Raw genomic sequence first — 12,924 nt, 5'->3', positions numbered from 1 at the left:
CCCGGCCGGGCGGCGGCCCTGGCTCCCCGCCCGCTCGAGGCTGGTGCTCTGCGGGGCGGCGATGAGTTGGCCATTTATGCCCAGTTGAGGAGTTGGCCATTTATGCCCAGATGAGTTGGCCATCCAGCCCAGGTGAATTGGCCATCCAGCCCAGATGAATTGGCCATCCAGCCTGGGACAATCATGGCTGGCAAATTGGGCAATCTGGCTGGCAGCTCAGTGGTCCTGGGGCCACGAGCCCCTGCAAGCCGAGGGCAAGCCCAGCAGTGCTGGCCAGGGGCAGAGGAAACGCTGAGGGCGCGGTGCAGCCACAAAGCCGCCGGGTTTTTTTTAATAATTTTTTTATCTCTGGCAGGCGGAAGTCATAAAGCAATTACGTTTCATTGAAACGTGAGGAGGAAGGACATCCCAGCACATGGGACGGAGGCAAGGCCAAAGCTCTGGCCTCCGGGCTGCCAGAGAGAGCAATAAAAAGCAGAAGCATCGTGGGACTAAGCTGGCAGTTCAGCCCCTGCGATTATCACTGTTTCCCAAGGGACATTTCTACCACATGCCTCTGGTTTTCCCTCCCTGGTCACGCATTAGGACAGACAGACAAGGTGGTATCTCCAGGAAAAGTGCACACATGGGCTGGGTGGGTTAGTCCCACCTTAGTGCTCGCTGTGCAGGGTCACGGGGAGGGTCTCTGTCAGAACACAGCTGCCTACTGCTCAGCACAAAATAAAAATAAAATAAAATAAAATAAAACAAAACAAAATAAAATAAAATAATTACTTTTTGAGCTCCTAATTGTGGCTCTGCTTTTACTTTCAGACACCCATCCCACCCCAGCAGCTCCTCCCCCTGCCAGCAACCACCCAGTATTTTATCCAGGAGGCGTTTCTGGCTGGTGCCGTGTGTGGGGAGGGCTCGGTTTGGCTTCAGAGGTTTTTTTGGGGGTTGGTTTGTGGTTTTTTTTTTAAGCTGTTCACTGCCCCTTTGAAGTGCTGGCTCTGACACCAAAAAAGCTGATTGCAGCTTGCCTGGGGGTGCTGGGGCAGGATCCGAAAGCACCAGCAGCATGGCCGGGGGGCAGCAGGCTTTGATCTGATCCAACCAGTCACCCCAGAGCCCCCCACAAAGCCGTCTCTGGCCAGGGGGGCGATGGGGGATCCCCCCAAAACTCTACTGCACACCATGCCCAGAGATCTCCTGTGGTGCCACCGACATGCTCGAAGGGGGCTGGTCCTCCCCCTCCCCTGCACCGCCACCCCCTTTAATTAAAAATTGAAATCGTGTAATTGCCTCTTCATTAAAGCCAATTAAAGCCCGGCTGACGAGGGAGGAGGTGGCACATTTTGCAACTCGCCACGGAGATGAGAAAGCGCACACCGCAATTACGGTGTCTGTTTGCTTTGCCTTCACCCAGCGTCTTAATCAGGGTTGGCTTTGAAATCGGACCCCGGGTGAAACAGCGCTGGCAGGTTCCTCGCACCCAGCAAACCCTGCGTACTGGTTATGCTGGGTGCTGGGAGAGGCTGCCGCGCGCTGTGGTGGGAAAGGGAGGCCAAGCTGCCTCCTCTTCCTTCTCCTCCTCCTGCCTTGCGCCTGCAGATGTGGCCAAGTGCGGAGGATGGATGCTCAGGGGGATGAGGGATGGAGAAGGAGACTCCTCCATGCCTGGCAGAGGAGCCCCCTGCGCCAGGGGCTCTCCAGGCTGATGCCTGCAGCTCTGCCTTTGCTCTCGCCATCTCTCAGGGATGCTTCAAAGCCAGCAGCGGCTCTTCAGCGGCGTCCAGGAGCGCCCACACGGGCGGTCCTCCCCACCCCTGCTTGGTTTGGGGAACCAGACTGACCTCACCCTGCGAGGTGGGGGTGTGCGTTCTGAGGGCTCCTCGTTTGCTGTCCTTAGCCATGAACTCACAGCGGGTTCAATCCCAAATGAAACAGGCTATTTGCTGCCTCTTCAGCCTCACTGAGGGAAAGGGACTGAAACCCCTGGCTCCCAGAAGGCACAAGATGAAGCTGGGGACGGCGGGAGGGAGGGCTCCACCCCCTCTTCTCCCTGGCCAGGAGATCCTGACACAAACCAAGCCACCTCCGTGACTGCAGGAGTTTCCAGCCAAATAAGCTCTACCAAGTCTACAAGCCCAGAGCCGAGTACATGAGCAGTGCTGCAGCGCTGCTGCTCGAGATGCCGGCTCAGTGATTTACCCTCTCGCTGCCCGGCTTTGAAACGCCTGAGCAAGCAGCCCTTGCGAATGCTTTGTTGCACACACCGCACTTGCCTACGTTTTGACCTGAACCGTGCTTATTAACCTCTTCTTTTTTTTTTTTTTTGGTATAATAACAGTCCAGCGTTCTTTGTAGGCGATCTTTCTTCAAAGATCTCCTTTTTGATCTTTTCATAGGCTAAGCAACAATTCATCCTATATAAATCTCAGATTGAAAGTACATAATTTGTTTTTCCCTGCTTTTTTGAAGCGGTGAGAGATGAAACGGCTTAGGGGAATGTCAGCAGCAGTTATATCTTAATTGGTTTTTCTCTGCATCAAACCGCCTTGAACTATTCACTTACGTGCAGGAGCTCTACGTGACCTTTACAGCAAGTGCTTTAACTCCCCTAACAAGTTATATCCCATCACCGACTTCAGGAGTTTGCTTTGGTAGTGGCTCCGATACTAATTTTGTACCCAAACCTCCTTCTCTCATGCTCTTTCTGTCCAGGAGAATCAAAGAGTTTCAAATGTGCCTTAAGTCAGGAGTGTGAAAAGGAAGAAGGAAGATAGATAATTGGGTGAAATAAAAAATAATATAAAAAAAGGGAAACCCCCGCCCCCTAAATCCCTCCTAAGTGTGACCCCGCCACTGTTGGCGAAGTGGATGCTAATGCTAAAACACAGAGGCACTTTCCTCCTTTACCCCTAAAGGGTGGATAAGAATGGACTCAACAACTTACAAAGAGTTATTGCACAGTGCAAAGACTATTTGCATTGGTGAGAGACCAATGGGCCTTCTTTTCCAGAATCATCCGATGCTCTTTGGGTTTTGCCCCAGGTAAGGGCAAATTATTATTTTATGGGGTTTTTTTTTTCTCTTTTGGGTCATATTGCATTGCCCCAGGTAAGGGCAAATTATTATTTTATGGGTTTTTTTTTTCTCCTTTGGGTCATATTGCATAATCATAGAATCATAGAATCATAGAATGTTTTGGGTTGGAAGGGACCCCTAGAGGTCATCTAGCCCAACCCCTCTGCAGGGAGCAGGGACACCGCTAACCAGATCAGGTTGCTCACAGCCCCGTCCAACCTGGCCTTGAATGTTTCCAGGGATGGGGCCTCCACCACCTCTCTGGGCAACCCCTGCCAGTGTTTCACCACCCTCATTGGAAAGAATTTCTTCCGTATAGCCACATGTTTTAGTTTAAAACCATTACCCCTTGTCCTGACACAGCTGACCCTACTAAAAAGATTGTCCCCATCTTTCCTATAGGCCCCCTGTAAGTCGTGAAAGGCCGCAATCAGGTCTCCCCGCAGCCTTCTCTTCTCCAGGCTGAACAACCCCAACTCTCTCAGCCTGTCCTCATGAGTAAATACTGAGTAAATTCTTTTCCGTACCATTTCTCTTCCGCTCTTTTCTTAAGCTGGGATGGGTCTGGTATTGGTTATGTTTAACTTGCAGATGCTGGGAGCAGGCAGCAAGGCCAGGGCAAGTCAACAAGAGGCTGCTGCATCACTGACGGCAGCTCCTTTGGGAAAGGAAAATTTGCTAGGAGGAGTGGTTTTCCTTTTTTTTTTTCTTTTGCAGCACAGGACTGTTACCAGGAAGGCTCATACGAGCCGGGAGGCTGTGCAGAGCCACGCTGGCAACTGGAGTGCACGCTTGCCGGGTTGTGGGTTGTGTTAACCTGATTTGGCATCCCCACAAGGTGTCCTGATTCCCACGGTAAAAACCGGAGGGTAAGGCGGCTTGTGCAAGAGGCGAGCGTGCTGCTGGGTGGAGCGTGCCTTTTTTGCTTGTGTAATGGTGAGGTGAACAGGCAGAGGGGAAAGCCGGTCTGGAAACAAAAGCTGGCACTTGGCAAACAGCTCAGCCTTCATTCACATGATGTTTCATTAACAACCCACAGGCTTGGATTTTTTTGGGGTGGTGGTTTTTTATTTTTTTGGATGCTCGTCAAACCTGAGCAACTTACAGCATTTATTGTTTGGGCTTCCTGGCCCTGGCCCGCAAGAGGCTGGAGGTATTTAGGACAGCAGAACAAGCGTCTGGAAAAAAAATAGGTCTGCCTGTTATTAGTGTGATGACTATAAACCGTTTGGGCAAGGCAGGATGAAGGTTCGCCATGCACAGCTCACAGCTACAGAGCTGTTTGCACGTCGATTATAGTGAAAAACATGGGCAACAATGGTAAAAATTGTGAGGCCTTTAGCTTCCCAGGAAAGTCCTGCACAGCTGCTATATTGACACAAAATCAATGCTTCCCAGACTTCATCTGGGAAATAATACAGATATTTATCTGTGGGAAGAGGCAGAGGATAAAGAAGCATGAATGCAGCACTTTATGGTGGGTTTTTTTCTTTTTTTTTTACACATTGCCATTTACAACAGGCTCTCAAGAGGTGATTTGCAGGAGCCAGAACTAAACCGCATGTTTTTTCCAAAAGCCACATGTAGGTGGCCATGAGGAGCCACAGGACCAGGTGAAGTTTAGCGATGCCAAGGCTTCAGGGCGCGTAACACGTGCTCCAGCGCTGGGAGAAGCAAGTCTCCCATCTAGCTTGCAAAACCCACTACTTGCACTTACAGGTTCAATTAGAAAGGATGTTTCTTCCGTTTTTCTGGCTGAGCTCTAATCGCTTCCAAAAGGGCTCGAGCTAGGATGCTTCAGCAGAAGGCGCAGCTTTCTAGCGCAAGTTCGTAAGGTTACGTGCTGTTTCAGTGTAACGTCAGGCAGCCCGGACGTGTCTCACACCTTCCGCTTGCCTCCTGAATCACCGAACTCGCACGGAGCGAGCGATTTCCTCACGCCGTGACTAGTCCGACCTCTTCTTAGGTGCTCCTCTCCAGCGCGGGCCTCCTCCGGACTGCGCTGTGCTGAGCTGGCTTCCTCGGCGAGTCCTCATTTGCTTGAGGAACTGCCATCAAGGCAGCATTTAACTGAGGATGAATTTATTACGAGTCTCCTTTATTTTAAAACAGGAAAAGCCTGTTTAATAAGGAGAGTGGAAACACGCAGAGACCATTTTAATTTTTCCAGCTACCACAAAGCCTACCCAGATAGCAAACCCCAGATAACTGAACTTAACTGAAATCAGACCGAAAGCCCGCAGCTCTTGGTTATCCCAAATACCAAGCTCCCATGAAGGTACCCAAACGCTGGGCAAAAGGCTCCTGAGAAACCACAGCCTGTCCCTGATTTTCAGCTGCGAGGGAGTATTTGCCATTTGTTTCTGTATCAGATAGGGCAGTGGGGCAGTACCTCCAAGGCTTTCTTCCTAGACAACCAAGGCACTGAGCAGCTCTTAATCATGCTGCAGCCCAAGTAAGCGACACAGCAAATTAATCTCGCTTGGATCACCTCCAGCTGCTTCAACTTTCAGACACAGAAATGGAGCTTCCCCCCCCCGCCCCCCAGATGAGAAGCTACCGACACGAAGACTGCATGGAAAGGGCACGTTCCCACAGACTACACGTCACAGGTTCCTTTAGCAGGTTGCTGCAATGGCCATCAGGCACCTATGTACACAGACTCGCTTTTTTGGTATCACCTCACCATTTTTAAAACTTCCCGCTTCCATTTTGCACAGGGCCCCCAATTTACCCTGCCTTAAGACGCAGTCTTCAGAAAACACCAATAATGATTTTTTATTTTCCAACTGATAATTGCTCTCACCTCCTTTGCGCACTCCCACACTCCCTGGATTGACCATCCAGCCTGGATTCGTCCAGCTGTGACATTCCAACAACCAGCCCATCAGCCGATACTCTTTTCTGCCAAAGGAACGAGCTGGGCTGTTAAAGTACCTGTTAGTTACTTTTCCTGTAGACAAAGTCTGTAAATAACCATCTGACAACAGAGAGGAGCCTACAGAACCCTATGGAATCTGTGCCATTATCAGCTAGATCTGTAATGGCAAGAGCACGGCTTGGTTTTGACAAGATCTGTTTTCTATTAGGCTATGTCGACTGGAGCGAACTCTGTGTTAACAAATCCCAGCTCAGCTTTCCTAGTGCTTTCCTGAGGACGAGCATCTCGCTAGGCAGCTTCGTTACCCACCCACCCATCTCGTTTGCACTCCCTGAATGCTGGCACATTCGCTCTCTGTGTTCTGGAATTTCCCGTTTTCTCAAAATTAAAGTTAAGCCTTTCAGGATTCATGCAGGTAGATTACCTCAGTGTGCTAATTCGCAGATGTTTATCTCCAGCAGATGTTTATCTCTAGGTAGCAGCACTCCTATTTAACCATGGAGTGGGAAGCACTTCTTTAGGATGGGGGAACTATCATCCAATTTCTTTTGCTTAAAAAAAAAACAACCAACCCCAAACAACAAAAACCTGGTCAAACACCTCCATTTGCTCTGCCTAACACCACTGATTAGCCAGTTCACACTCACAAACTCCATTCAGCACTCCTCCCCTTGTCAGACAGCATTTACGCCACCCTCTGTGCCTGCCCAGGTACACTCTGGTCTAATGCCTCATTACCAAAACTTTTTTTTTTTTTTTTTTAAGTAAAAGTCCAGAACCTACTCCTGCCTCCTTCCCTTGCTCCTGCCATACCACTGCAACACATCACCTGACTTCAAAGTATTGATGTGGGGATACCTTAATATGTCATAAACCAGTTTTCTGTCCCCCAGCACCTCATTTAGTCCATGACAGAACTGCATAGATCACTTAGAATCTGTAATGACACCAAAAAACCCAAATCCTACACAACATGCCAGACGGTTTACTTGCAAATTGAGCAGGTTTGTTCTGATTGACATCAAAGAACTCCACAATGCAATATTTACAAGGGCTCCTTTTCTTTGGCTTTTGGCAACAAAGGAAACCAGGAGGGTGCCGAGAGAGGAGCTGCGGCCAGGCCACCGAGCTGGCACGCCCCTTGTCCAACACTTCACCGTTCGCTACCGCAAGTCAAAGGGATATTCATTTCACCTAGGAAGCGTTACGGACCAGACAGGCACCATCGATCATGTTTCACAACTTTAATAGAATATTCTATCTATTCTGTACAAATTGAAAACACTGTATTAAGTTACAAATGTGTAAGGTAAGGCTGGAGCACTCTACATGCCTGGTCACAGTGTTGATACAGCTGCTATTCAACTGCTGCCAGAGGCTGGCAAGGGATGCTGAAACTAGAAACGTGTACCTGAAGTGCCACACAACAACGAAAGGTAGTTTTGAAGACTTCAGAGCTTTAAATAAAACAAATCGTGGAATGGAATAATTTCAGTGTTGCAAGAAAGACACCAAAACTTCAGATTTATTGAATTTCGATAAGTTTCCGTGTTCATAGTGAAAGGTCCTTCCATGCTGGACACTAAGCAGTAAGACTACTGGAAATTTTCTGGTTCTTTGGCTGCAACCCACTTCCATCAACAGCAACAGTCTGGCCTTTGCATTTTGATCTTCATCCAGAAGAGTTGTCATTTTGATGCAAGTTCATTTCTTCCGTCTAGACTACTACATTGAGACCAATTCGAATTACTTGTCTTACAAGTACCCATATTGTATGCAAAAGAGGAAGATTTTCAAGTATATTAAAAACTATTAAAAAGCACTAATTCTGTCAAAGTACTTACAAACATGAATAAATAAATAGTAAGATGAACAACTAAGTCTCAAATATGACACCCCCTTCAATTGGTTTTACTGAGATAATAAATATGACATTTAAAGCTGCCCAAGCACTAGTTCGATCTGTAGGTTGCAAGAAACATTAAAAAAGAGGGGAGGGAACTAGCAAAAAAGTCATATTGCTCTATCTGTTTCAGCTACCAGACATGTAATCCATTTACTTCAGCTTGTCAGCACATTGCTATGCCACAATTTTCAATGTTTAACAAGAAAATGGATAATCCTCACTTGGTAGTCTGGACTACTCCCCTATGCATAGGGTAAAAGGCTCTAAAGGCCAGTTGACATACTTAGCTACAGTGTACCAACGGCTGTAGAGTGTGCTTTATTTAAACCTCATATTTCCCAAATGCATTGAAGTTGCCACTGTACATGTTAAGCAATAAAGAAAAGTTAGTGAAAATCATGCATTTTAAAACAAATTAAGTTTAAGCATTGTTAATAAGATTGTGCTGCAGCGATGGAGTATCCTGAACTGCAGGCCAGGTATCCAAATATTTGTTACAAGTTGTTCAAATATCGCTTCCAAGTGGTATTTCCTTATTACTGTTGTTTGCATTCAGCAGGTTGGCTGGAATCTTTCTGCATAAAGGGAAAAAGAAAAAAAAACCCCAGTTAAATCAAAATGGCACACAAGAAAATACTTCAACAAATAAAAGAAGTTGGCTATACAGTTTTGAATTAGCTAGACATAGCATCAGTGTGTACAAAAAAGCTACACGTAAACTTGAGCTAGATCATAAAGGTCTGAACAGCAGTCACCGTATTTATCAGTTTCTCCCCCCCAAATGCTTGGTACCCTGTAATATTTTTAATCTACATTTGCATTCTTTACACTCCAATCAGTGAGCCAAGGCTCAAACAAACAAGAAAGCAAAAGACCTTCTACACCCCCCCACCAGAGGCTCAACTTGACTTTCAGTTCCTATTAAACACTTTAACAATAAATTGCCACCTCCTCACTAACTCCGAGGAGGGAGGAAGGCAGGGAAGGTAGGCTGCTTATTCTGCAGCACGTTTGAGTTTTTCCTTAGAAGCCTTGCCCTTTCTGCTAAGGCGATAAAATTGTAATTAATGTGTTGATTTCTTCTAAGTTCTGCATCACCAGCAGGTAACTATTCAACAGTTTAGCACTGGGCAAGAAGTCCACATGTTAATCTGAGTATGTAAAAGTAGAAACACCTTCATTAGGTAGTAAAACAACTTCCCCTTTGGCAAAAGGAAGTGTATTTGGGAAGGAGAACAAGTATTCAAACAGCTAAGAACTTCAGGTTTTATACTGCACCTCTTGCTTTTTTGTTGCAAAACCAGATTCTTAGAAAGCAGGAGAATTTATTCAGTGTATTTCCTGTTTGCTTCTCCCTTTACTGTTCTTAATATAGCTTATTATAAACAAATAGCAGTCACAGAAACCTGCTGAGTTCTAGTAAGGAAAAAAATACAGGTATAAAACACAACACCTTGAATATCACTGAATGCATAATAAAATGTTTCTTAGTAACTACGCTAAAGAGCAGCTTTATGTATTGTGAAAGCAGCAAGCATGCGAGAGTTCATCATACATGAAGTGACCAAGAGCTAAGCATTTGGCCTGTAGTGAGGAAGAACAGGTGCAACTAAAGATTCCTTGTCATTTTGCCCTTGATAATCTGCACTAAACCCGGATTATTTTTCTCTTCCTCACCTAAACTGCCTTAGGCTTACAGCGGTCACTATCATTCCCACTGGAAGCCTGGATTAAAGCCAAATGCTGTTTCTTCTGCTCATATACACCAAAGACCTTTCAGACTTCTGCCTTGTGGTTTTCTTCCCCCAGCACATCTGGCTAACTTCAGCTTTGTACTATCTCATCTGCCTGGGGTTCCAAATAACACTGATATGAGTTAGTTTTCACTGATCTGGGGCTAAATACAGCATGAATTCCTTCTTGAAAAAGAGGGATATGTTTACACATAACACAAAATTAGCTTTTTGTCTGTTAAAAAAATAAATGAATCTGACTGCCACTGGCAATACGTTGCATGCTATTCCTTTTCATTTAGAGGCAGGCAAAAATCCACAACGTTTTTATCAGAAAGCCTTATAGAAGTGCATTTCTTATAACTGCTTTGTATTTGAACACAGCCATGGAACAGTGCACAGCATCACTTCCGCTCCACCACACATTCTGGATAACAGCCATAATCAAGCAACAAATCAGTTATTTAGAAAGTACTTAAACTTTCCATCTTCCTCCTTCCTTCCTATTCACCTGTTACGTCAGGCACATTCAGGTTGACCACTGCAACCATTTCAGCCAAGTTTTAATGATCAACCAAACCCCTTATTATATTTTCTAATAAACTTCATTACCTTTACACTTGTCTTTATTTCTGTAAAGATTTGAATCATATTATTGCATATAAATCTTTATCCTGTAAAAACCGAGTCACAGAGATTACAGAGTTCCTTAAGGACATTTCAGTGTTGATTACTGCTCTCAGACAAAACAAAAAAATACAGTTTAAGAGGTTTTTGGATAGGAGTCAGTTGTTTGAGAATTTTGAGAGAAATACTGCTAGTTTATGCTACTTTTAGATATGCCTTCAACTGTAAGCTATCTTGACCATATATACAAAAACGTTTAAGCAGGGCATAAGTAACAAGGCAGTATCTCAGATCCAGACTCCAACATAATCAATTTTCTTCCACCGTTTCAATAGCACAGCACTGCTCTTGCTGAGCAAGCCAGCGAGTGGGCTCCATGCTGCCTTCAGTTACCCATCAGCCTCACACAGAGCACCTCACTCTAATCCTGAGATGGCAACAGCACAGGTAGGCGACTACAATTTTCTTCAAGTTACAGCTGCCTCAGACACATGCATGTTGAAACTTATGTTTGGCCTCTAATGGCTACTTAGGATCAAGGACCAGACCCCAAGCTGCGAGTGTGATAGAGATACTACATCCATACACCCTTAGGCAGGGCTATTAAGCTCGAGCCTGCTCTTCCCGTGGTGCCCAGACTGTTGGTGACATTTGGTCAGCCAACCACTACCAGTCCATTTATTGGCCTTAGACAGACCCCTGCGCTATTTGTCTCTCCATTCTAGCAAGATCCTGGCTTGTATAAGGAATAGTGTGGCCAGCAGGTCTGGGGAAGTGATCATGCCCCTGTACTCTGCACTGGTGAGGCTGCACCTCAAATACTGTGTTCAGTTTTGGGCTCATCACTACAGGGAAGGCCTTGCATTGCTGGAACATGTCCAGAGGAGAGCCACAAAGCTGGTGAGGGGTCTGGAGCACAAGGCTTACGAGGAGTGGCTGAGGGAACTGGGGTTGTTTAGCCTGGAGAAAAGGAGGCTGAGGGGAGACCTTATTGCCCTCTACAACTGCCTGACAGGAGGCTGTAGCGAGGTGGGGGTCAGCCTCTTCTCCTAGGTAATGGGCAATAGGACAAGGGGAAATGGCCTCAAGTTGCACCAAGGTAGGTTTAGGAAAAAAATGGGCTGCCCAGGGAAGTGGTCGATACCCCATCCCTGGGGGTATTTAAAAGACAGGTAGATGAGGTGCTTAAGGACATGGTTTAGTGGTGGGATGGCAAGGTTAGGTTAATGGTTGGACTTGATTATCTTCAAGGTCTTTTCCAACCTAAATGATTCTATGATTCTAAGACTTCCATTCATGCTGTATTTCCCTAAAGTACCTTCCCAAGGTATCTTGAAAACAGCAGTGAAGTGCATTGGCCAGGCAATAAAGACCAAACAGAGAGATTTTAACTGGCAAAGACAAGGAGGAATTGCATCTAATTTTAAAATAAATTTAGCAGCATACACATGTACTGAAGTTCACCATCAGTGCTACAAGAGACAAGCAAGAATTCTTGTCGTAAAGAGATTCTCTATAGTAGTCATGAACAATTACTTAAGTTCATATGAAAAGTGGTAGGGTTTTTTTATTTTTACATCTTTAAAATATTTCATAATATTTACTTATTCTGTGCAGGGAGTTTAAACTACTCTGGGCCTTTGATTCCGTAGTTTGTGATGCCGCTCCAGTGGAGATATACAAGCTAAGTGAGACTCTCACCTATTTTCTCCCTTTTGCTAACAAGCATCAATATAAAGTTTTTTTGCCACTGCCTCTTGTTTATTGCATCACTTGTTCAGAATTTAAAAAAAAAAACCCAACACTCTTGCTACAATGGGCATGAGATTGCATCACTTGTTCAGAATTTAAAAAAAAAAAAAACAACAACACTCTTGCTACAATGGGCATGAACATTTTTCTTCTGGCATTTGATTACCCAGGAGAACAATGCAAGAAACTTGAGCTCATTAGCTTACATACAGACCACTTGCTCAGACATCAGCAATTACATCAGCTGAACTGCATCAGCTGCTTATGGACATAGGGGACATGCATCCAATTTAAAGGGGTAATTTCACCTAAAATTTGCAGGATCATACAGCTACAATGGAGAAGAAAAGCAGGTCTGAAGTAATACTGCTTTCACAACTTTCAGAGACACAGAGCCCAGTGTGTCTACCCAGCCAATTAATCTGGTGTCCTAGAGGATGGGGACGTAAGTTTAAAGTATCCACATCATTTATCTTCGCAATTTAATCCTTTCATACCAGATCTTTTTCACAAAGTTACTGCTGAAAGAGGAGTTCTTCAACATTTAAACAGATTAGGCAGGACACATTCCTAGGTGATTCAAAGAGCAAATTGAGCCTTTACCTCCTTCCTTTTACAAATCACCTTTTGGGAAGCTTCCCATCTGCTAAAGTAGCACAGGCAGCCCATCAAGATCCCATCTGACTCCCAAACAGATTTTGCTGCCAACAGTGGGATCAATGTAGGCAGCAGGCACTAAAAGCTGATGTCCTTTCCATCAGAGAAGGAAGAAAGCCTTTCAATATTTCACATGTCCTACCATGAAATAGACCAGATAGGGGTCCTTAAGCTAAACCTTATCTTTGTTCATTTTCTAATCCATGTTACTGAATGAGGAAAAGCAAGGATATCAAATATATACATGGGAAGTCAACTCAGAGCTAATGGGAGCTAAGCAAGCAGTCTGAACGGCCTCC

The 12,924-nt window shown here is 45.5% G+C and overlaps 1 protein-coding gene across 10 annotated transcripts in view; it reads right to left on the bottom strand.

Annotated features, from left to right (window-relative positions):
- Nucleotides 1-7,215: 7,215 nt before the first annotated feature.
- Nucleotides 7,216-12,924, bottom strand: part of NAP1L4 (nucleosome assembly protein 1 like 4) — a 28,196-nt gene continuing 22,487 nt past the window's right edge. For 9 of the 10 annotated variants that reach the window (XR_004841528.1, XM_035890933.1, XM_035890932.1 and 6 more), the window contains one exon: nt 7,216-8,431. Coding sequence is in view for 7 of the 10 variants with exons in the window: in XM_035890932.1 (XP_035746825.1) it covers nt 8,393-8,431 (39 nt within the window). In the remaining 3 variants the exon portion in view is untranslated. The remainder of the gene's footprint in view (nt 8,432-12,924) is intronic. The other variant, XR_004841529.1, reaches the window with a different exon arrangement.

Source organism: Egretta garzetta, unplaced genomic scaffold (assembly GCF_000687185.1).
Source record: "Egretta garzetta isolate BGI_Z169 unplaced genomic scaffold, ASM68718v1 scaffold133, whole genome shotgun sequence".
In the NCBI taxonomy this organism is placed as follows: domain Eukaryota; kingdom Metazoa; phylum Chordata; class Aves; order Pelecaniformes; family Ardeidae; genus Egretta; species Egretta garzetta.
The sequence above is the reverse complement of the archived record's forward strand: the minus strand, read 5'-3'. Positions and strand labels throughout refer to the sequence as shown.